The sequence below is a fragment of the Manacus vitellinus genome, unplaced genomic scaffold (genome assembly GCF_001715985.3).
Source record: "Manacus vitellinus isolate BGI_N305 unplaced genomic scaffold, ASM171598v3 scaffold_24_pilon, whole genome shotgun sequence".
Lineage (NCBI taxonomy): Eukaryota > Metazoa > Chordata > Aves > Passeriformes > Pipridae > Manacus > Manacus vitellinus.
In genome coordinates this window covers 632,903-656,717 of record NW_021939798.1, presented here as the reverse complement: position 1 = coordinate 656,717, position 23,815 = coordinate 632,903, and the positions used below count along the sequence as shown (strand labels likewise).

Here is a 23,815-nt window from a genome sequence, read left to right as displayed (position 1 = left end):
CGTATAAAACGTCCCCGCGACACGTCTGCCCTGGCTCCAGGGAAAGCTCCAAGGTAGGTGAGGGGGGTCTGCAGGCTGGCAGGAAGGGATGGTGCCCTTATGTGCCACAACATTCCTGCTGCTTCCAGTGTTCGTCTCCAGGAGGAGACTCCATTATAAACCTGCTCTCAAGGCATCTAGACGTTTCCACTCTGGATTTCTGTGCAGTAGCAATGAGGGAACTGCCATTTCTGTTTTACAGCACTGACCAGCTGCCAGCCTGCAAGCCACCCATCTGGTGTCACAGGAGGTAAGAACCTGATTTACTGATTCTTAGAGGGCAGAGACAGATCCCTTTGGATGGGGTTTCTGGCAGGCTCACTGGTTCACCCTATGTGCAGACCTGGTGGGACTGCAGTAGAAAGGGGAGGTGCCAAAGGCTACGTTTGAAGCCTCTGAACACTGATGATAGACCAGAAAATGCCCATGGGGACGTTCTTCACTTCTGCTTACTTGACCTTACAGAAATCAAGGTGCGCTGCTTTCCCAGCTTTGCTATGGCAGCAGGAGAATGGGACTAGATAAGCACAGTAGGAAAAAGTGCAAAATCCTGTATTCTACCCAAGAATATATTAATTAATAAATCATCTGAGGAAACGCACCTTCTAACCACCTTTGTAAAGTGCCAGAACTCTCTTACAAATTCTCTTACTCCTGACAAAAAAATATATTTACTACCTAATGAACAAAGATGGTATAAATTTTACTAATGTAGCTAGAGAATTTTCAAATGCACTTGGCTAAATTTAGGTACCTACACATTTAATACATCATCTGAAGAAATACCCTCTTTTTTGTTTTTTACATTTGAGAACTCACCTGTTCCTGGATTTTTTTCAGTAGGTATTTATTTGGGATCTTAACACAGCCTTGGCAATTCCAATTTCAATTCTTGAATTTTATTTCACCTAAGTCAGAATTTTGGGGCTGAAATTATTTAAGTGTTGTAGTGAATGAAAACAAATGTGCACAGCAAATTAAATTGTAGCAGAATATTAAAATGTCACAAAGCTTGCCCTTCTTTTCTTTTTCAGTTGAAAACTTCTTTAGCAACATTCATTAATTTCTCACTACCTTTGCATCACCATTACATTTAGTAGGTAAATGTCCCACAGATTCAATGTTTTCCAAGATTGTAGTTCACCTGCACTACAGTTTTTCAGTAGTTTTACTTCATTGTTCATCCTTTTAATGAATTTGCCTAATGGCGATGTCTCGATGTCTTAGTGAAACTTCCTTAACAAATTCACTCGTCTTACAGGCACAGTATTCTTAAAGCACCAAACCATAGTTCTGAAAAGGGCATTAATGAGTGTTTGAAGACCTAGACTACATGAAAGCCCCTTATTTTCTAGGTTGATGTAAAATTAAATTTCTACTTATCTCATGTTAAAATAGAGTATGAAGAGAAACCAAGGCATAGGATAAAACATTTTCCCAAATCTTGAAAAAATGTAAGTAATCAGTGCCATATTGTTTCTCCTCAGAGCCATCTGCTGACGTATCCTCAGCAGACGTAAATAGCAGCCATGGCCTCTGGAGATGCTGAGATGGCTGTTTTTGGGGAGGCGGCTCCTTACCTGCGAAAGTCAGAAAAGGAGAGAATTGCAGCCCAGAACAAGCCTTTCGATGCCAAGTCATCTGTCTTTGTGGCTCATCCTAAAGAATCCTTTGTGAAAGGGACAATTCAGAGCAGGGAATCAGGGAAAGTCACTGTCAAGACTGAAAAGGGAGAGGTGAGTGAAAAACAAGCCTGAAGGACCACATTTTCTTCCCACTCTGGGATCTTAGCTGACATCCATGCATGTCCTGCCTCTGATAGACCCTGACTGTGAAGGAAGATCAAGTCTACTCCATGAACCCTCCCAAGTATGACAAAATTGAGGACATGGCCATGATGACCCACCTCCACGAACCCGCTGTGCTGTACAACCTCAAAGAGCGTTACGCAGCCTGGATGATCTACGTAAGTGGCAGCAGCAGCTTCCTCTGGGCAGCTGGAGGAACTGCTCTGCCAGGCCCAGGGGAAGCCAACGTGCTGTGTTCCTTCCTCGCAGACCTACTCGGGTCTCTTCTGCGTCACTGTCAACCCCTACAAGTGGCTGCCCGTGTACAACCCGGAGGTGGTGTTGGCCTACCGAGGCAAGAAGCGCCAGGAGGCCCCTCCACACATCTTCTCCATCTCTGACAACGCCTATCAGTTCATGCTGACTGGTGAGTGCTTGACCTCCCTCACAGCCGTCTAATCAAAAACCCTGCTGATCTCACTGGGACACGTGACAAGCCAGTTAAAACTACCACAGAGCTGCATGATTGTGAACTTGAGTGAGTTATACAGCAAATAATTTCAAGTGAAAGTGACACAAAAGCATGCATAGACTCACTATAATGTATTATTTTCACTTTATTGTACAAAATTCTATACTCTCCCACTGCACAGTACAAGAAATAGTGCTTGACTCAGTTTTCTACATTTTTTCACTGATAAGAAATTTATTATTCCATATAATCCAGTATTTTGAACATGGGTAGGCAATGCATTTATATTTCGTAATGAGAACTATGTCAAGGGAAAATTGATACTTAGCTTGTATTAGGTCCAGATGCCCCTGACTCTTCAATATATCCATTTGGGCTTATTCTTAATACTGTTAGGACCTAGAAGGGAACTGGGTAGTCTTAGACTTTCTGAAGAATCCCCAGCTTCTATTTACACCTCTACTTCTACTCAGCTTAGGGTTACCCAGGTCAGTTGCTAACACAGCTCTCATTTTGCCTCTTCCCCAGATCGGGAGAACCAGTCCATCCTGATCACGTACGTACACCCCCTGCTCGGGTCCCTGAGGGGCTGCCCAGGGCCAGGGCCCCTCCTGCCTGACCACACGCTCTCTGCTTCTCTCCTTGCTCTGACAGCGGAGAATCCGGTGCCGGGAAGACTGTGAACACAAAGCGTGTCATCCAGTACTTTGCAACAATTGCAGCCAGCGGGGAGAAGAAAAAGGAGGAGCAGACATCAGGCAAAATGCAGGTGAGTCAGGAAGAACAGACTGGACACTTGGGCTGTCATTGCCCTGTTGACTCAACACAGTTGGTGAATAATTTTCCCCCTGCAGGGGACGCTTGAGGATCAAATCATCAGCGCCAACCCACTGCTGGAGGCCTTTGGAAACGCCAAGACCGTGAGGAACGACAACTCCTCGCGCTTTGTGAGTTGGTGACTTGGACAAAATCTCTCCCTCTCATGGCAGGACAAGTGATGCCTGAGCAGGTCTCCATGTAAAGGAGATGTCAGAGAAATCCATCCAGATTCAAATGCTGCTGCTTCTCCTTAACAGGGCAAATTCATCAGAATCCACTTTGGGGCCACAGGCAAACTGGCTTCTGCTGATATTGAAACTTGTAAGAGACTCTCTTGGACTGGTCCCATCCCTTCCCAAATTCCCACCTCCATGTGCATTGCTGTGCCTAACTCTTTCTACCTTCCTGGGCAGATCTGCTGGAGAAGTCCAGAGTCACTTTCCAGCTCAAGGCGGAAAGAAGCTACCACATCTTTTATCAGATCATGTCCAACAAGAAGCCAGAGCTAATTGGTAGGAGACGTCACGGAGCTTTTTGAAGGAAGATCTCTGAGTAAGATTCAACTACCTTACAAAAAGTATTAAATTTAACCCACGTACACATTTGTTTTCAGAAATGCTCCTCATCACCACCAACCCTTATGATTTCCCTTTTGTGAGTCAAGGTGAGATTAGTGTTCCCAGCATTGATGACAAGGAGGAGTTGATGGCAACAGATGTGAGTAACGTACAAAACAAGTCAACAGGCATAGGTCATACATCACATAACACACAAATATTTCACTTTGCTGATTGTATTATCAGAGTGCCATTGACATCCTGGGTTTCACTGCTGATGAGAGAACAGCCATCTACAAGCTGACAGGGGCTGTCATGCATTATGGGAACCTGAAGTTCAAGCAGAAACCAAGAGAGGAACAGGCAGAGCCTGAAGGCACAGAAGGTACTATTGAGCTCAATAATTAACCCTTCTGTAAGCCACTGTGGAAGACAGCAAAAGTTGTTAATTTTTGGACTTTAGGATCCCAAGAAAATTAGTCAGCCAGGAAAAAACCCTGTCCCTTGTCCTTAGTACACCAAGTTCCCTTATTTCAGGATTTATGTATCTTATGCTATGAACAGTTAGCAGTATAAACGTCCAGGAAGTCAGGAGTGATGGATGTTCCTTTAGTCATGCCTTTGTTGGAATATGGCTTGCAACTGTGAAACAACCCAGTGATTCAGTTCTAACATGAGAGGGACTACGTTCCCATTTGTCTTCCCCCATCCAACACGAGGGGAAGGCAGCGGTAAAGGTGTATTTGATTCCTCTCCTTCGTGGGACCTACAACCTCTGTCTCCAATTCTGTGAGCAACACCTCCTCTTGCTAAAGGACAAGGCAGGAGGTGGGGAGCACCATAGGTAACAGGATGAAGCCCAATTAGTTTTACTGAACATCAGAAACAAAAGCTCAGAAAGGGTTCTGGATCTGAAAGAGAACAGAGATATTGTCTCTGTGTTCCATACTAAATATTGTGTGGTCTAGATCACCTGAATGCAGATCAGTACCTGGTTGTTGTCACTGCAGCTCCACGTGCACTACGAGCTTTCAGACTAACAAGCTTAATTTTTCAATTCAGTGCCAGGAGACTTTTGGAAACATCATCACTTTCTACATGTTCCAGGGAAGATTTTAAAACATAAATTGTTTTAGAAAAGCTCAATATGCATAATGACAAGTGTGAAGTTGTCAAGATTCCCTTTTGGAGAGCCTATCAAAAGTTTTCAAAGAACAGAAATCTGAACCATGTAGCCTTTAGGCTGAATCCTGGGAAGGCTGCTCCAGGATTCAAAATTTACTGGATGTTAAATTCTTCCTTTTTCCTTTGCCTTTTCAGTTGCTGACAAGGCTGCCTACCTGATGGGCCTGAACTCAGCTGACATGCTCAAGGCCCTCTGCTACCCCCGAGTCAAGGTGGGGAATGAATATGTGACTAAGGGTCAAACAGCACAGCAGGTAAGAAACATGTTGTAGCCTCTAACCATGTTTAGAATTAATATCATGTTGATTTTCCTCTGCCCTGTATGGTAATGCCAGGCATTTATTTTTTCCTATAGGTGCATAATTCAGTGGGTGCCCTGGCAAAGGCTGTCTATGAGAAGATGTTCCTGTGGATGGTTGTTCGCATCAACCAACAGCTGGACACGAAGCAGCCCAGGCAGTACTTCATTGGTGTGCTGGACATTGCTGGCTTTGAGATCTTTGATGTAAGTAAGATTCAGTAAGAGCTACTTGGAAGTGACAGCTGAATGTTATGATCAACTTGAGACACATTTTAAAGAAGACATAATATTATCAGATGATTAGTGTTATTTTTCTTTTTTGTTATGAATTAAAAAATGACTTTTCAAAAGACTTGTCTTATTTCAAGATGTGAAAACTCAAAAGTACAGAAAGGTCCAATCAGAAAAATTCCTTGGTTATATAGTCAGGGACAAGATAATATAAAAATATGTACACCACGATAGTCCTAAGCTTGTGTTTCTTCTTCCTGTAACTTACTTGGTATATTATTAATGAAAAAAAATTCCTTGTGGACAATTAATTTGATGCCTTTCTCTTTTTCATTATGTAGTCAAAAAGCAGACTGAAGAAATGCACACAATGAAGCCAAGATAACTCCATTCCTTAGATTTAAAGGAAGTTTTGCAATTATTGCTGCATCTTTCAATATGTATCCTTCTTATTTTATTTCCAGTTCAACAGCTTTGAGCAGCTGTGCATCAACTTCACCAATGAGAAACTGCAGCAGTTCTTCAACCACCACATGTTCGTGCTGGAGCAGGAGGAGTACAAGAAGGAGGGAATTGAATGGACATTCATTGACTTTGGGATGGACCTGGCTGCCTGCATTGAGCTCATTGAAAAGGTATCCTACCTGTTCAAATGAGTTACATGCAGAAAAACTCTGTGGTCTCATTGTTCAAAGGGATCTTCCATGTTCCTGTGCAAGTATTCTGTATTTCTTATTCAAAATACCTTGCCCCATAGTTTACTTTTTCTGTTAAGTGAGAAATGAAGGAAATCGTGGCAGATGTGTGACTGATCTCTTTCCAAGCACAAAAAGTTTGATTAACTCCCCAAAAGTGTGTTCTTCCAAACCAGCTAGAGCCAATTTCCAGGTCAGTGTACCCTCCTCACCTTTCAGCTCTGACAAGAGTGCTTGTACAGCAGAACAGCTGCATCTTTTCAAAATGGACGCAGAGGATGGACACACATAAATAACTGTCAGTACACAGTCACACTTGCAGGTACCTCCTTTGACTAACAGTGTGAAGGCAGTTGTACTGCACATGAGATGGCAAGTTCAGTAGCTGGCAAATGATGAGTAGTTGGAATCACAGAATCAGCTCTGGGCATCACTTAACCCAAGCCGCTTGTTCAAGGCAGGGTCAGCTAGAGCAGTTTACTCAGGACCATGTCCACTTGGATTTTTAATATCTCCAAGGGTGCAGATGCCACAGGGAACTTGTTCTAACTCTGGACCATCTTCACAGTAAAGAAGGTTTTTCTTCTCATTAAATGGAATTTGGTGGATCATGCCTCTTTCTTCTTGTCCTATCACAGGACATCACTGAGCTCTCTCTTCTCTCCCTCCCATTAGGTATTTATATAGATTGATAAGATCTCCCAGACCCTTCTCATTCCATGCAGGACAGTTCTGTCAGCTTATTTTTGCATGTCAGGTATTCCGATCATTAAATATATCTGTGGCCTCTCACTGGGCTCACTCTACTATGTCCGTGGGAGTAGCCAAGAGCTAGAACAGCACTCCAGATGTTTCTCATCAGAGCTGATTAGAGAGGAAGGATGGACTCCCATTAGCAACAGAATGCAGCTGAGGATGAGTTGTCTGCCTTTGCTGCAATGGTGTATTTTCGGCTCATGTTCAATGTGTCTAATACATCTGTTTTTGCTCTCAGTCCCACCACATAAGAAGGTAGTGCTCTGATATTATAAAGCACATTCTCCACACAAACTAAATTAATTTCTATTATTCTTTATAGTTAATTTTGTATTAAAAATATAGGTATCAATGTATTCAATCCCACCTTCTAGAAGAAAATGTAATTAAATATTAATATTTTCTGATGTGTATCTCAATCTGTGTTCCATTACTGTGTCTACATGAAGGTCATTATTGCCCTGAAAGCTAAATTACAATCTGTCACCCTTGTGATTTCTCCCAGCCAATGGGCATCTTCTCCATCCTGGAAGAGGAGTGCATGTTCCCCAAGGCAACTGACACCTCTTTCAAGAACAAGCTCTATGACCAGCACCTGGGCAAGTCCAGCAACTTCCAGAAGCCCAAACCTACCAAAGGCAAGGTTGAGGCCCACTTCTCCCTGGTGCACTACGCTGGCACAGTGGACTACAACATCACTGGGTGGCTGGAGAAGAACAAGGACCCCCTGAATGAAACTGTCATTGGGCTGTACCAGAAATCATCTGTCAAGACCCTGGCCTTACTCTTTGCCAACTATGGTGGAGCAGAATCAGGTTGGTTCTATGAATCCCATATTTTCACTGATGTACAGCTTACAAAAAGGAATAATAAAAGGCAAAAGCAAAAATCTAAAATCTGTTTTATTTATTTTTAATTTAGCTGAGGCCAGCGGTGCAGGCAAGAAAGGTGCCAAGAAGAAGGGTTCTTCTTTCCAGACTGTCTCGGCTCTTTTCCGGGTAGAGTAGAGACTTCACTCTTTCTTCCTAAGATAAGGAGTAAACTCACCAATCACTATGGTTTGTCTTTTTTTGTTTTAGTTCTTTTAAAAGATCCTGAAGTTCTTGGGCCACATTTTACTAGGAATAAATCCAGTGTAATCTACTCATACTCCATTCCACTGAATGCACAGCTTTTCTATTTGCCCACTTGTCCGAGGATGATATTTCTAGATGGAAGAATGTCATAGAAAAAAATGTCTAAAATATACTTAAAATAGACCAGATTTCCTCCAGATGCCCGCCTCTGGTTTCAGAAGGTGTTATTGCCCTTTTACAACATTCTGGCCACTTTTGACCTGTTTACTCCATTTATATGTCTAATTTTTCTGTCTGACTCAAGGATCAATTTCTTATACTTGAAATACTATCACTCCTTGAGTTATGGATTTTTAAGATGTCGATACTTCACAGTCCTTTGTCATAACCAAGTCTTGCTTCCTGACTGCTCCATACATCTCCTCCAGGTGAAATACCTCCTGTCTCCTGAGGTATTACCTTTTTCATCCTTCATGTATGCCTCCCTTCTTAATATTGCTTAATTTTTTCTACAGGTCTGCTGTCATATGATTCATCACCTGACAGCCTCTAGGCAGTGCTCTGAAACAGGACATGGGCATGTGCATATGCCCCCCAAAAAATAATCATAGAATTGTAGAATATGCTGAACTGGAGAGGACCCATCGGGATCATCCAGTCCTGGCCCTGCCCAGGACACCCAAACTATTCCATCTTGTCCCTGAGAGCATTGTCCAAACACTCCTTGAGCTCTGGCAGTCTTGGGGCCATGATCACTGCCCTGGGGAGGCTGTTCGATGTCCAACCACCCTCTGGGGCAATTATCATAGCTGTACTGCCTGTATCATTTAAAAATAATGCAAAAAGTCTATGTCTAAAGGTCATAAGACTTTAGGAGGTAATGTTGTAAGAGAACTATTGTTTGGTGCATTTGGGTTGCATTTCTGTTATGTTTTTAAATTTTGTTCCACTATCCCTCTTGTTTAGATATGTTAATTTTTATGCATCCTAATGTTTTCTCTGTTTTATTTACATGCTTTGTGGTGTCCTCTAGAAGCACCTGCTTCCCTCCCCTAATTATAGACAATAATTTTTTATAAATAACTATACAAATATCAATTACAAAACAACGGATGGGATTCATCTCACTTTGCCATACAAGATAAATGTATATTCTAGACATATAAAACTGGTTTTTTTCCTTCAGCTTTTAGTAGGGAAAAAAAGAAGGTTTTATTTAGTGTGCTCCATATGACCCAGCTTTGATGCCTCCTGCAGAATGCTTCCCACTCATTGCCTCATAGGAATACTACTTTATCTCTCTGAGTACATCCTGTGGATATAATTTCTGATAAAGGCATTCCACTAGAGTCAGTGAAATGTATTACAATTCTATGTTTAAGAGTACAATATTTTCTACAGATTACTCAGAATAACTTCATACATTAAGTTAATAACAGCAAAGATCTGTGGAAAGTCAGAAAACCTGATGCAGAGGGCTTCAGTTCAGGGTTCTGCTCACTTGTGTACATCTCATTTCAGAGGGCTTGATGCTTACAGAAGAAATTATGTTTGCTAATATCAACTTTTCTTAATGACTCTCCCAGGAGAATTTAAACAAGCTGATGACCAACCTGAGGAGCACCCACCCCCATTTTGTGCGCTGCATCATCCCAAATGAAACGAAAACACCTGGTAAGAGGTTTACATGTGTATTGATTGAATATTCTCAGTATGGTGCAGCTCTTGCTCTGTGTGTTACAGAACATGGTGTGTATTTGTGCTCTGCATTGCTCAGGTGCCATGGAGCATGAGCTGGTGCTGCACCAGCTGCGCTGTAACGGCGTGTTGGAAGGGATCAGAATTTGCAGGAAAGGATTTCCCAACAGAGTCCTGTATGCAGATTTTAAACAGAGGTCAGACTTCATCCCCTTACTGGATCACTTTGCCCATCTTGAGTAGCTTGTGAAATTTAATTTTTCCCTCCTGTGCCTAAAGCCTTCCCTATAGTTTCAGTATAATAAGTGCTGTTATATTCTCAACTGTTCTTAGACTCTTTCTTTCCACGTAGCAGCCAGGTGGTCTCAACAACAGACCTCTTCATATTCATAGAATTATAGAATCATTTAGGTTGGAAAAGACCCTTAAGATCATTGAGTCCAAAGCAAATCCTTCTATTTTCTTCCTCAGATACAAAGTATTAAATGCCAGTGCTATCCCAGAGGGACAGTTCATTGACAGCAAGAAGGCTTGTGAGAAACTTCTTGGATCAATTGATATAGACCACACTCAATACAAATTTGGTCACACTAAGGTATAAGATCTACTTGCTTCAAGTACCATGGGTTTTTGGTTTGCATGGCTTGAGACTGACACTCAGTTACTCCAGATAGTATGTGAAATGATCCAATGGTGTATGTAAAAGAAATCAATCAAGTAGTTTTTTACTCAACATTTGAATAAACTGAAATTCATTGCCATAGGATGGTTTAATTAAGGGTTAAATAAGTGTTCCTAATTCAAGACAAACTTGCAGAATGAAAGAATCAAGGGTTAATACAAATAAAAGCAAAATATCTGGCTATTATAGTTCCTCAGCTGCAGATAACCAGAAGCTTGGAGTTACAAAAGAGTCGGGCACTACATGTATTCTTTGTGGTTTTGCTCTTTCTCTTAACTTCCCATAGTGTCTGTCATGGGGGGAAGGGCACCAGGTTACCCTGAACAAGCACATACACTGCACCTATTTTCATGTTCTTACCTAAGGTGTTCTTCAAAGCTGGGCTTGTAGGCCTTCTGGAGGAGATGAGGGATGAAAAGCTGGCACAGCTCATCACCCGCACACAGGCCAGATGCAGGGGTTACCTGATGAGGGTGGAGTACCAGAGAATGGTGGAGAGAAGGTAGGCTTCTCTTCAAATCAGGTTCACCCTACTTGGCTTATTGTGTCATCACAGTATAAATATTGAATAATAATTTGACTTACCTTTCAGAGAGTCCATCTTCTGCATCCAGTACAACATTCGTGCATTCATGAATGTCAAACACTGGCCCTGGATGAAGCTGTTCTTCAAGATCAAGCCCTTGCTGAAGAGTGCAGAGTCTGAGAAGGAGATGGCCAACATGAAACAAGAGTTTGAGAAAACTAAGGAAGAACTTGCGAAGTCTGAGGCAAAGCGGAAGGAGCTGGAGGAAAAAATGGTGAAACTGGTGCAGGAGAAAAATGATCTGCAGCTCCAAGTGCAGGCTGTGAGTATCGCCAGCGTGTTTTATCCCAACTCTGCTGTGACTATCAAGTTGATATTTACAATTACACTTTCAAAAGACACATAGAAACTACAATTTAGCTCTGTTCAATTTTGATTCTTTAAGTGGTGCTCTTACAAGCTTTAATAAGGACTGCCAGCATATTACCTGGATGAGACTTTCTATGGTGTATGCTGAGCTCTCTTAGCATTTCTCAGAGTCGCAGACTAATCACAGCTGGAAGAGACCTTCAAGATCATCTGCTCCAACCATCAGCCCAGCACCACCATAATCCCTCCTAAACCGTATTCCCAAGTGCCACATCCAGACTCCTGTTGAACACTTCCAGAGATGATGACTCTACCACCTCCCTGGGCAGCTTATTCCAATGCCTGACCACTGTTTCAGTGAAAATTTTTTTTCTGATATCAAATCTGAACCTCCTCTGGCACAACTTAAGGCTGTTTTCTCTCGTTATTTCACTTGAGACATGGCAGAAGAGACCAACCCTCACCTCACTACTCCCTCCTTTCAGGCAGTTGTAGAGAGCAATGAAGTTCCCCCTGAGCCTCCTCTTCTCCAGACTAAACAAACCCAGCTTGCTCAGCCACTCCTTATAGGACTTGTTTTTTGATCCTCCACTGCCTTCACTGCCCTTCTGCTTATATCAGAACAATCAAGAAACTTTTCTTTGTAAAATGTTTCTTTTGCTAGTACTTTTTCCTATGTCTCCAAAACTAAATGTGCCTCTCCTTACACACTCATAATTAAGAATTCTCAGGACAACTTAAGAAGACATTACTTTCCTCTCCTTATTCTCCACTAGAACAAGATAACTTGTTTCTTTATAGTTTAGGTGGTGGTTTGAATAGTCAGGATAGTAACAGACTTTACTATGGTATAATAATGAACTAACTAAGAGGAAAGAGAATTTAATATTCTCACTCACCGTCCTACATCACTGGGAATCACTACACAAAATCACATGCTACATCTGCGGTGTTACAGTGCTGTGCTTTCTAAATTAAATCAGTCACAGAATAGAAAAGACTGACTCCTCTAAGTGATACTATGCAGCATACGTGACATATAGAAAAAGCCACACTTTTTAAAGAGTCTTAAGCTGTAAAAAGATGAAAGAATCCACGCACTGCTAATATTACTATTTTTCTTTCATACTTTTTCTGTTGGACTGAAACCTGAGACAAAATATAACAAATAACACAGGACATATGTTGCAGAAAAGAAGCCTGGAGGCAAATTTTCCAGCAGGTCTTTTTCTTCTTAGCTGATGACAGTAGCACAGAGAAGAGACAAGGCTGACAGATACTGAGTATTTTGGGGCCAATGGTGTTGAAAATATAAATCAGAAACAGTTACTCCAGGAAGAGAGTAAGGTGAAAAAAAATAAATACAGGAATGGTGTCAAGATAATTGTGTCTTCAGTATTTATACGCATCTTGGCATATAATTATCACTCAGAACTTCACAAACATGGGAGATATTCCTATGATTAAAACCGAATTTATGCACTTTGTTCCAGAGTTTGATACTGTGGGATAAGTTTGGATTCTGTACCCTGCGCAAATATATAAATACTCAAGTTTTGAGGTAGATTGAAAAGGATTTTACTTGGTTTAAGATTTAAAGCCAGTCTGTTTCAAAACTAACAATATAAAATCAATTCTATATTATATGTCATTTTATTGGAACATGTATCAAATTTTTAAATACAAAACTGCTATCCAGGACTCTGAATTATGCAGGTAAGAATCTCAATATTCCCTCAAAAAGTGTATCCCTAACAATGGCATTTTCCCACCAGGAAGCTGATGCTTTGGCTGATGCTGAGGAAAGGTGTGACCAACTCATCAAAACCAAAATCCAGTTGGAAGCCAAAGTTAAGGAAGTGACTGAAAGGGCTGAGGATGAGGAGGAAATCAATGCTGAGCTGACAGCCAAGAAGAGAAAACTGGAGGATGAATGTTCAGAGCTGAAGAAAGATATCGATGACCTTGAGCTAACACTGGCCAAGGTGGAGAAGGAAAAGCACGCCACTGAAAACAAGGTACGAGGCAGAAAATCTCACCCACACTCCAGAAAAAAGCCCCGTGCTGTTCCAGGACTTCTGTATCTATTTCCTTGATTTACACTTGCTCCCTTCTTCCTAAAGGTGAAAAACCTCACAGAGGAGATGGCAGCCCTGGACGAGACCATCGTCAAGCTGACAAAAGAGAAGAAAGCCCTCCAAGAGGCCCATCAGCAGACCCTGGATGACCTGCAGGCAGAGGAGGACAAAGTCAATACACTGACCAAAGCCAAGACCAAACTGGAGCAGCAAGTGGACGATGTAAGCCCACGGACACACAGCAGGAACAGACAGGTATGGAGTTTGAGCTGGCTGGTGGAGCACTGATGGCCTTGTTCTGTGTAGCTGGAAGGGTCCCTGGAGCAAGAGAAGAAACTGCGCATGGACCTGGAGAGAGCCAAGAGGAAACTGGAAGGAGACCTGAAGCTGGCCCAGGACAGCATCATGGATCTGGAGAATGATAAGCAGCAGCTGGATGAGAAACTGAAGAAGTAAGTGTGGCCCTGGGGCACCTCAGTGCTGGGCTGCAGCTCTTGTCTTTTTCCTTTGAGCTGTAACCCACTTTGCTTTGCCCAAAGGAAAGACTTTGAAATCAGCCAGATCCAGAGCAAAATCGAGGATGAACAACTTCTGGGCATGCAACTACAGAAGAAGATCAAGGAGCTGCAGGCAAGTGTCTGCCCTTCCCCTGCCTGCCCCAGGCTCGGCTCAGGGAGGAGGAGGGCACGGGCGTGAAGGGTCCCTCGTGTTCTCCAGGCCCGTATTGAGGAACTGGAGGAGGAAATCGAGGCCGAGCGAACCTCTCGCGCTAAAGCAGAGAAGCATCGGGCTGACCTGTCCAGGGAGCTGGAGGAGATCAGCGAGCGCCTGGAAGAAGCAGGAGGGGCGACGGCAGCTCAGGTGGAGATGAACAAGAAGCGGGAGGCAGAATTCCAGAAGATGCGCCGGGACCTCGAAGAGGCCACGCTGCAGCACGAAGCCACGGCTGCCGCCCTGCGCAAGAAGCACGCGGACAGCACAGCTGAGCTGGGGGAGCAGATCGACAACCTGCAGCGCGTCAAGCAGAAGCTGGAGAAGGAGAAGAGCGAGCTCAAGATGGAGATTGATGACTTAGCCAGTAATATAGAGTCTGTCTCAAAAGCCAAGGTACACAAATATTTTTATTAGGAATTTGGGAGCAATGTGATGATTTTGTTTAATTTTATATTTTTTTAACTAGTATCAGGTTATAAGTGATTTTTCCAAATCTAATGTGCAGAACTATGGGTGTATGCACAGAGTCCCCAGACATGTTAACTGCATCTTCTGGATATATTTTCCTCCTGTAAAGAAGGAAGGATCAAGACATTTTCTCTATTTTCTTATATATAGATATATAGAGAGATATATAAATGTAATATATATATTTACTTACATATTTTCTTATATATATTTTCTTGTGACTGATACATAGGCAAACCTGGAAAAGATGTGCCGCACCCTGGAAGACCAGCTGAGTGAATATAAAACAAAGGAGGAGCAGAATCAGCGCATGATCAGCGATCTTAGTGCTCAAAGAGCTCGTCTACAGACAGAATCTGGTACAGCACTTCCACCTCTAATTTGGAAATGGTAGAACTCCATAAATTATTTTCTTGGCTATTAAAATGTTTTCTCAACTACAAACTTTTCCAGGTGAATATGGACGCCAGGTGGAGGAAAAAGATGCTCTAATTTCTCAGCTGACTAGAGGAAAACAGGCTTTCACCCAGCAGATTGAAGAACTGAAGCGGCAACTAGAAGAAGAAATAAAGGTGAAGATATATAGGTTACAGATAAAATCTTTGACATAACATTAATTCTGATGAGATGCCCAATACTTCAAAAGGTGATCCAATTAAAAGTTCAAACCATCTCCCCAGGTCATGCAATCTAGGGCCTATCAGCACAGGACTCTCAACTTTTTATCTTGCAGCCACTTAATTGCTATTTCTGTGGATATATATCAGTGTCAAGAGAAAATTTCCCAGGATACATTTAGTCATTATTGCAATGTTTTTCCCCAAGGCCAAGAACGCCCTGGCCCACGCCCTGCAGTCCGCTCGCCACGACTGTGACTTGCTCCGGGAACAATATGAGGAGGAGCAGGAAGCCAAGGGGGAGCTGCAGCGCGCCCTGTCCAAGGCCAACAGCGAAGTGGCCCAGTGGAGAACCAAATACGAGACGGACGCGATTCAGCGCACGGAGGAGCTCGAGGAGGCCAAGTACATGGGGAGTGGGATGAGAAATGACTGCAGAAGACTGAGAGCGGTCAAGGGAAATGGGAGTCTCTGAGTGGGCTGAGATAGGGTTAGGATGAAGGCAGGGGTATACTGTCTTTGTGGTGAAGGGGAGAGAAGGGAGGAGAAAAAAAGTGTATATTGGAAGGGAAGGCATAGGCTTTAGGGCTAGAAGTGCAAAGATAGGCCTAATGCACACAGAAAGGACAGATCCTTTAGGATCTGTGAAAAGTGCTCAGCTCAAAACCCCCAAAGTGATCAACTGCCCTCTCATGGCAGTGCAGAACTGACTCTCTTCTAAGCTCTAAGCTGCCACTGTGCTTATCTCCTCCCAGGAAGAAGCTGGCACAGCGCCTGCAGGATGCAGAGGAACACGTCGAAGCTGTCAATGCCAAGTGTGCCTCCCTGGAAAAGACAAAGCAGAGGCTGCAGAATGAAGTGGAGGACCTGATGATTGATGTGGAGCGATCCAATGCTGCCTGCGCTGCTCTGGACAAGAAGCAGAAGAACTTTGACAAGGTCTTTTGGGCTCCAGCCCTGGGACTCCTGGGCAGAGCCTCCCCCTGGGATGGCCACATCCCTACTCACGCCCCGTTTCTCTTCAGATCCTGGCAGAATGGAAGCAGAAGTATGAGGAAACGCAGGCTGAGCTGGAGGCCTCCCAGAAGGAGTCTCGCTCCCTCAGCACGGAGCTGTTTAAGATGAAGAATGCCTATGAGGAGTCCTTGGACCACCTGGAAACAATGAAGCGGGAGAACAAGAACTTGCAGCGTATGTCCCTGGCCCTCTGCTCCGGGATGGGCTTTCTCACCAGCTGAGCATTGCTGCGGGGTCTGTGCCTGCAGCTCTGCAAAGATGCCTGTCACCCTGGTGGGACAGGGCCCTTCCCATTCTGCTCTGGGCCTGAGCAAGCCATTGGTCTTTGTTCCCACAGAGGAGATTTCCGACCTCACGGAGCAGATTGCGGAGGGAGGAAAGGCAATTCATGAGCTGGAGAAAGTCAAGAAGCAAGTTGAGCAGGAGAAATCTGAAATCCAGGCTGCTCTGGAGGAAGCTGAGGTACCTGGCCAGAATCATTGCTGTCTGCACTAAATGTGTGAGCAAGGCAGAAACAATGCTAAAAAGGCCTTGCTTCTGCTCTGTTCTGGCTGCGGAGGGCAGCCAGCTGAGATTTCCTGGAATATTCTCTAATTCCCTAGAAAGCAAGCAGTAGGTTTATCAGTGTTCCCCATGTTTGTGTCCACTTGTCCAGGCCTCTCTGGAACACGAAGAGGGGAAGATCCTGCGCCTGCAGCTGGAGCTCAACCAGGTGAAGTCTGAGATTGACAGGAAGATAGCAGAGAAAGATGAGGAGATTGACCAGCTGAAGAGGAACCACCTCAGAATTGTGGAGTCCTTGCAGAGCAGCCTGGATGCTGAGATCAGGAGCAGGAATGAAGCCCTGAGGCTGAAGAAGAAGATGGAGGGAGACCTGAATGAAATGGAGATCCAGCTCAGCCACGCCAACCGTGTGGCTGCAGAGACACAAAAGAACCTGAGAAATGCACAGGGAGTGCTCAAGGTCTGTTCAGCAGAGCTGCAGAAAGAGAAATAAGATCCCCGACATTTTTGGCCCTCAAGCGCACACTGACACGATGTAATTCCTCTTGTCTCTCTTACAGGACACCCAGATCCACTTGGACGATGCTCTCAGGACCCAGGATGACCTGAAGGAGCAGGTGGCCATGGTGGAGCGCAGAGCAAACCTGCTGCAGGCTGAAGTTGAGGAGCTACGGGCAGCCCTGGAGCAGACGGAGCGGTCGAGGAAACTGGCTGAGCAGGAGCTCCTGGATGCCACTGAACGTGCACAGCTCCTCCACACCCAGGTCAGGCATTGCTGGAAATTAATCCCATCCACAAAGGATAAAAAAGAGGGAGATTGTCCCGCACCTTGTAAGTGATTACTGTGTAAACACCTGATGAAATGTGCTGTCCCTCCAGCCAGCCTCCAATACCCAGTTTAATGCAAGTCTCTTGCATTAAAAATTTTTCCTAAACTCTACTTGCACTTTCAGACCTTGGTGTGCAGGCATTTGGACTGACAGCACCATTCCTGTCTTTCCTGTTGCACAGAACACCAGCTTGATCAACACCAAGAAGAAGCTGGAGACAGACATTTCTCAGATTCAGAGCGAAATGGAGGATACGATCCAGGAGGCCCGCAATGCTGAAGAGAAGGCCAAGAAGGCCATCACAGATGTGAGTCGGGGCTCCTTTCATTGCTGATGGGGATGTATTCTCCCCAAAATGTCTCCAGCCCCACAAGGGCTTTGACCTTTTGCTCTGCTCAGGCGGCCATGATGGCAGAAGAGCTGAAGAAGGAGCAGGACACCAGTGCCCACCTGGAGAGGATGAAGAAGAACCTGGACCAGACGGTGAAGGACCTGCAGCTTCGTCTGGAAGAGGCCGAGCAGTTGGCCCTGAAGGGAGGCAAGAAGCAAATCCAGAAGCTGGAGGCCAGGGTGAGTAGGGCTGTGTTGGTGCATGAGTGACCCCATCTCTTGGAGAGACACCCCCAGGGAAGCTGCAGGGACGGGCTTCTCATTGCAGGTGCGGGAGCTGGAAGGGGAGGTTGATGCTGAGCAGAAGCGCAGCGCTGAAGCCGTGAAGGGTGTGCGCAAGTACGAGAGGAGGGTGAAGGAACTCACCTACCAGGTAATGGCCCCTGTGGGCATCTGCAAAAACTGAAAGTGTTTGCACCTGATTGCCAAGGGGAATTGCTACCTGCCACAGTGGGGGAAACAATTCACACTCTTTCCTGTTTGCTAACTGCTTTAGTCTGAGGAAGACCGAAAGAATATTCTCAGGCTACAGGATCTGGTGGACAAGCTGCAAATGAAGGTGAAATCCTACAAGAGACAATCTGAGGAGGCTGTAAGTATCACTCTGAGTGCTTGGCAAGAAACACTTTCCAAGAGGGTAGCTTGGCCACTGAGGAAGCTTGGCCCAATAGAAGAAAGTTGGAAGGTGTCACTGGTCAATAATGGAGTTCTTCAAGTTCTCTGAAAGGCTCCTAAATCAGCCTCACATGGAGAATGAAATCAATGAGTCACTAACAAGACTAATAAGAGGGCAAATGCACACAGCATTTTCTGCATCAGGACAACAAAGCAGCCTGTAAGAAGGAGTCTTATTAATGGTAAGGACAGTACAGTACATTAAGAAGTTTTGAAAATAACTTAGTTTCAAATTTTTGATAGCAGACAGAGAAGGTGTTGGAAGTATCCTCCCAAGCCACTTTGTGTTCAGCTCTTAGAATTGTGCAGGGACCCTTTGCCTGTTTCTGGGCGTGCAGCACTCAGGGAGGAACTGAGGCAATCCTGCAGTCCCTGAATTTATGATTGGCTGAGCGTGGCTTCTTCACTGTGGCAAACAGCCCAGCCCAGACAAAGGCTTCTGGACTCAGTGAGGGGGGTCTGTGAGAGGGGCACTGAGGAGTTTTCAAGGATCTCACTGAGACTCACGGATAAGCTGTGGTGGGTGGTGGATGGAAGTTTGTGCCCTCCCCCAGGCCAAGGCACAGGAGCAGTGACACCCCTGCCCTGGGCTCCTCACCACCAACTCCTTCTCTCTCCCAGGAGCAGCTCTCCAATGTCAACCTCTCCAAGTTCCGCAAGATCCAGCACGAGCTGGAGGAAGCCGAGGAACGGGCTGACATTGCAGAGTCACAGGTCAACAAGCTCCGAGCCAAGAGTCGGGAGTTTCATAGGAGGATAGAAGAGGAAGAGTGAGATTGTCATGAGGTACAAAGTGACCTGCGGGCTGCACAAAATGTGAACCCTTTGTCACTTCCTTCTGCAATGTACCCACCTCAGTGTCTAGTGAATAAAGAGTAGATTCCTCTGCAAACACACCATGACCAGTGCCTTCTTTGGGTTTGGTTTTCTCACCATACTCGGGATATTGCATTGGAGAAGAAGACTCCTTACTTTTTCCTGGTTAGGAAAGGGGAGCTGATGCAAATGTTGGACTGAGGACCTGCAAACTTAGAATCTGGCCATTCCTGTGGAGATTCCTGAAAATCCAGCCTGCGCTCTCTTTTGTCTCCAGCAGCTCCTTGTCCTGCTCCTGCCTTCACGTGCTCCTAATGCTTCTCTCATTGTCCTTTCAGCACAAGTTCCTTCCCATGGGAGAGGCAAGAGAGGGTGATCTCCTGTCCTTTTTCCTTTCCCTGCCCATGTTTCTGATGCTGCCACTCACAAACCCTAAACGCCTACCCCAAGCAATCAGAGGTTACAGTGCACTGCACCATCAAGGACCAACAGTCCCTTGAAAGAGACAATTTTGGTCACTGCGTACTGACAGTGTCTCTACATTGTGCCATCTCCCTTACCCTGGATCCCCTCAGCTGCTGCCACCACCTGCTCCCAGTTTCCTCTTAGTGGGCAAACAGCAGAGCCCCGCCTGGGGCCCCGTGCTGGAAGGACTCTCCCTTAGTACCCACCTCTCGCACAGCACATGCACCAACACACCTCCTCAACGATCACCTCAGAGGTCAGCCTTGGCACCTCCTGCACAACAGGCTGCACATGGCACTGTCTCAGACAAGAGAAAAGAAGAAAACAGATGGGTGCAGCCCTCCATTCCTTCCTCCCATTACTGTCCCTTGTGAGCATTGGTGAGCAGAACTTCTGTCAGTGCTGTCAGTGCTGTATCTCAGCAGAGAGCAATGGGAGATGGTTGTTTAGGGGCAAACCTCAGCCTTCAATCACAAAGACCTTAAGAAAGCCACCTAACACCTGGCCAGACTAGTCCTCTCTGACAATGTCTCACAGCATGCATTGACCTGCCACCACAGGCAGGGCCTCTTGGCCTTAGCCTTTGCCTGCCCAAGCCCACCTGTGAGCTGACTGCTCCTCTTGGGTGGCAGTCCCACCTGCAGGCATCTCCAAAGCTTCAGGGGGGCTGGGTAGAGTCTGAAGGCACACAACATCCATGAGTATCCCTGTTAGCTGGAATGGCTGGTGCAAGCGTTAACTTCTGAGACTCTCTGAAACCCTGCTCTACAGACCCTGCACCACCCTTTGCCTCCCATTGCCTGCACTGAGGAAGCTTGAGGATGTGTCACCAGAATGAAGGAATGCAGCCAGCAAAGCCAGGCAGAGGGAAGAGAGGAGTGAGCCCTGGCCCTACTGGCAAGTGGAACACCTGGAGAGTTTCTTTGATACTTGTCCAAAAGAGCTGTCTCAGAGGGCACCGGTGTGAAAAGGCAGTCAAGTCACTGAAGAAGCAGCTCTCACATCAAGGGCTATAACTGTGTCTGTTCTGACCTACCACAGCCTTCTTTAGACTGTTTCTTCCTCCAGCCTCCTGCCCCTTTCACTTGCACACAGTTACACGCTCTCTGCTATCTCTCCAGCTCTCACGCATGTGGCTGAAAATGAAGCAGGCAGCTACGTGAAGACATCATGTGTCTCCTTTCCTCTGCAGTGACAAAGGCCCAAAATAGCCCTGCTCTCCTAAGACTCCTGTTCAGGGTCGTGCCTGTCTGTGGGCATGATTCACTTCCACTAATAGTGCCTGAGACATTCCTGGGAGGGTAGGCTGCCTTCTGTGTCTCAGTGCCATGTGCTGCCGTGGAGGAGCTGGACAACTGTGCTGTGTCCCAAGACAGCAGATGCTATTCTTACCCCAGGGAGACTTGCTCCAGCATAGCTCCATTCCCAGCTGAAAGGTTAAATGTCAGACTGCGGCCCGAGTGTGCTCTCCCTGCTCAGTCTGAATCCAGAGTGGCCCCTTTGGAGCCCGTGCAACGGTGCTGTGCCAACCCAGCACCTGGGTGCTCTCCCCTATCTCCTGGGACGTGCTGTCCCACAGGGAACACAGCAGCTGCCCAGGTACTTCCAGCAGTCAGCTGGGGCTCACTGGGGTCGAGGGGGTATCCCCCCTCTTGTAAACCTACCCATGGAAAAGGTGGGCTGGGCTGTAGCTCTGAAAATGCAGCATTTTCCAGCCTCCACCCTGGAGTCCCAGTCTGGGTGAGGAAGAAGGAAGAAGGCAGAGGCAGGGCTTGCTCCCAGGTTCGGCAGCGCTGCAGGGGCCATATCCCTTTGCTCAAGCTGTGCTTTCCCAGCACTCGCTGAGCGAAGGCTGTAGGGCCGAAGCCCAGAGATCCCTCAAGGGCCACGGCAGCATCTGGGCTGAAGGAGGAGCCCTGGCCAGGCTGGTGGCCGTGACACGGTGCTCATGGAGACCCAGCCCCACCTGCAGCCCGACTGCCCGGGCCCTCTGCAGAGCTCCGGAAAGCCCGTCCCTGCCAGCTCCGGCCCCGGGGTCACCGGACAGAGCACACCCAGACCGGGGCCATCAGCTGGGCCCGGGCTGTGCCTGTCGCCTCAGCCCTGGCGCTGCTGCTCTGACGGCCTCGGCCCCATCAGCTTTATCCTCAGCCTGGGCCTTGTCACCCGACACGGGAAGACAGACAAGTTCCTTCAGGGATCCTTGGCAGAAAGACGATGGAATTATTGCCGGGGGCAGCCGGGGGAGCCTCTCCCGGCCCCACCCGGCCCCTGTCAGTCCCAGGGAGCTCAGCGGGGCAGCCCCGATCTCCCCCTCGGCTCCAGGCCCCACTGCCAGGGGATGGCAGCCTGGAGCCATCACGGGACCCTCCTCTGGGCAGCTGCTCCTCTGCACAGCAGCCGCTCGGCCTCACTCAGCCGGGGGGCTTTAAACCTGCTGCAACTGCCGGGCCCACGGACTGGGAGCAAATCACAGCACAAGGGTTCAAAGGCAACCAGGGCGCTCAGCCGGTTTCATCTGCTCCCCACTGGGACAGAACAAAGTCGGGTGGGATGGGCCGAAGAACATCTGGGAATGTTCCACTCACCGATGCTGGAAGAAAAGACCCTGAGGTGACAGAAGCAGACAGTGCTGCTGTGTTTCTTGGGAAAAGGGGTTTCCAAGCATTTTATCAGGATGGAATGGGATCAAACTTAAAGGCAGATCTGGAAAATTGGAAAAAATATTTCTAATTTTCAGTGGGAAATTTAATGAATAGAATTAAAGTACTTTGGGAGGATGAAAGCAGACAGAAATGCATGTGGTTTGTCCCTTGAGCCAGGGAGAAAAGCAATTGGGGTCACGAGTTTTTACACACTTAACAATGTCAAGCACTTGTGAAAGTTACTTAGTCATTCAATTCATTATAGTAATCGAATCTAAGTATTGCCAATATTAGTACAAGTATTCTTTATGTGGTGCACTGCTGCTTAATGTTTGCTCCCTTTAGGCAGTGGGTTTTCTTAAATATAGCCTAAAATATTTTGAATGGAGCACACCTTGTAGCTCTCTTCCGAAAAAAGGAAAATATTCTTGTAAGGAAGAATAAGAAGAGGAGCCAAAATGACAAGTATGAAGAATATGACTTAGAAAAAGGTATGGATAGAAATTAATTTTATAAGTCAAGAAATGAGCAAAGTAAAGTCTGGGTGTGGAAGTATGAAAAAATCTTTTCAAGTGAAAATAAGTTTCATTAAGATACATGGAGGGTTCTATCACCAGCACCATAACTGTTTAATGTGAAGTTAAAAGGACTTGGAGTTAATAATAAGGAAATATTTGAGTGAGGAAAACTGTATGGTAAAACAGAGTATCTATAATATCGCAGAATCTCCTTTAATCTGTGCTTCTAAGGATCTGTTCTAGACAAGCACCTCTCAAGGACTGTGTAGATATGGATGGTATCATATGATCTTCTATAGAAAAATTCAATAACTTTCTTGCGACTGAAACTGTGATGAGCATCATATCTATTTTTATGTTTGCATTTCATAGTCAATTACTGATCCTGCTATAACATCTGAGAAGGTTTTGCCTCATAATGCCCAAAATTGTGTAGGCATGTTAATATAAAATCACAGAATTCCACAGTGGTTTGGTTTGGAAGGGACCTTAAAGATCATCCAGTTTCACCCCCTGCAATGGGCAGGGACATCTTCCACTAGACCAAGTTGCTCCAAGCCCTGTCCAAACTTCCCTGGGCAATCTGTGCCAGGGCCTCGCCACTCTCACAGGCAAGAATTTCTTTTTAATATCCAATCTAAGATATTAGATTCAAACTCTGTCAGTTTGAAGCCATTCCCCCTTGTCCTATCACTACAATTTCTGATGAAGAATCCCTCTCTTGCTTCCTAGAAATATTAATTTCTAGTATCTGAAATATGGCTTTTATCTATTAAAAGTTTCTTTTCCAGTTGTAAAGAGTTCTCATTTTAGAGTTCTGTTTATTTGCCAGAACATCACATTAGTTTGGGGAATACATTTTAAGGGATATTAAAAATTGATTTT

The 23,815-nt window shown here is 45.5% G+C and overlaps 1 protein-coding gene and 1 long non-coding RNA gene across 10 annotated transcripts in view; one reads left to right on the top strand and one right to left on the bottom strand.

Moving 5' to 3' along the window:
* The first annotated feature begins 1,544 nt into the window (after window positions 1-1,544).
* On the top strand, window positions 1,545-19,382 carry LOC103766652 (myosin heavy chain, skeletal muscle, adult-like). The gene is made up of 38 exons (XM_018073094.2): window positions 1,545-1,775; window positions 1,862-2,005; window positions 2,097-2,253; window positions 2,827-2,854; window positions 2,953-3,067; window positions 3,153-3,245; window positions 3,375-3,438; window positions 3,531-3,629; window positions 3,731-3,834; window positions 3,921-4,059; window positions 4,995-5,113; window positions 5,215-5,364; window positions 5,856-6,026; window positions 7,348-7,657; window positions 7,764-7,840; window positions 9,505-9,592; window positions 9,696-9,813; window positions 10,088-10,211; window positions 10,664-10,800; window positions 10,891-11,146; window positions 12,969-13,211; window positions 13,317-13,493; window positions 13,578-13,723; window positions 13,811-13,901; window positions 13,989-14,378; window positions 14,686-14,812; window positions 14,907-15,025; window positions 15,279-15,475; window positions 15,826-16,009; window positions 16,096-16,261; window positions 16,425-16,549; window positions 16,743-17,051; window positions 17,152-17,355; window positions 17,603-17,728; window positions 17,821-17,991; window positions 18,080-18,184; window positions 18,308-18,403; window positions 19,108-19,382. Exons 1-38 carry the CDS (start codon window positions 1,569-1,571, stop codon window positions 19,258-19,260), a joined length of 5,829 nt encoding a protein of 1,942 aa, XP_017928583.1. The 5' UTR covers window positions 1,545-1,568; the 3' UTR covers window positions 19,261-19,382.
* The window catches only part of LOC108639774, a 53,729-nt gene continuing 37,639 nt past the window's right edge, over window positions 7,726-23,815 (bottom strand). For all 9 annotated transcript variants that reach the window (XR_003915819.1, XR_003915816.1, XR_003915818.1 and 6 more), the window contains 2 exons: window positions 10,884-11,000; window positions 7,726-7,867 (listed from right to left, as the gene is read on the bottom strand). This is a non-coding gene — a long non-coding RNA (uncharacterized LOC108639774). The remainder of the gene's footprint in view (window positions 7,868-10,883; window positions 11,001-23,815) is intronic.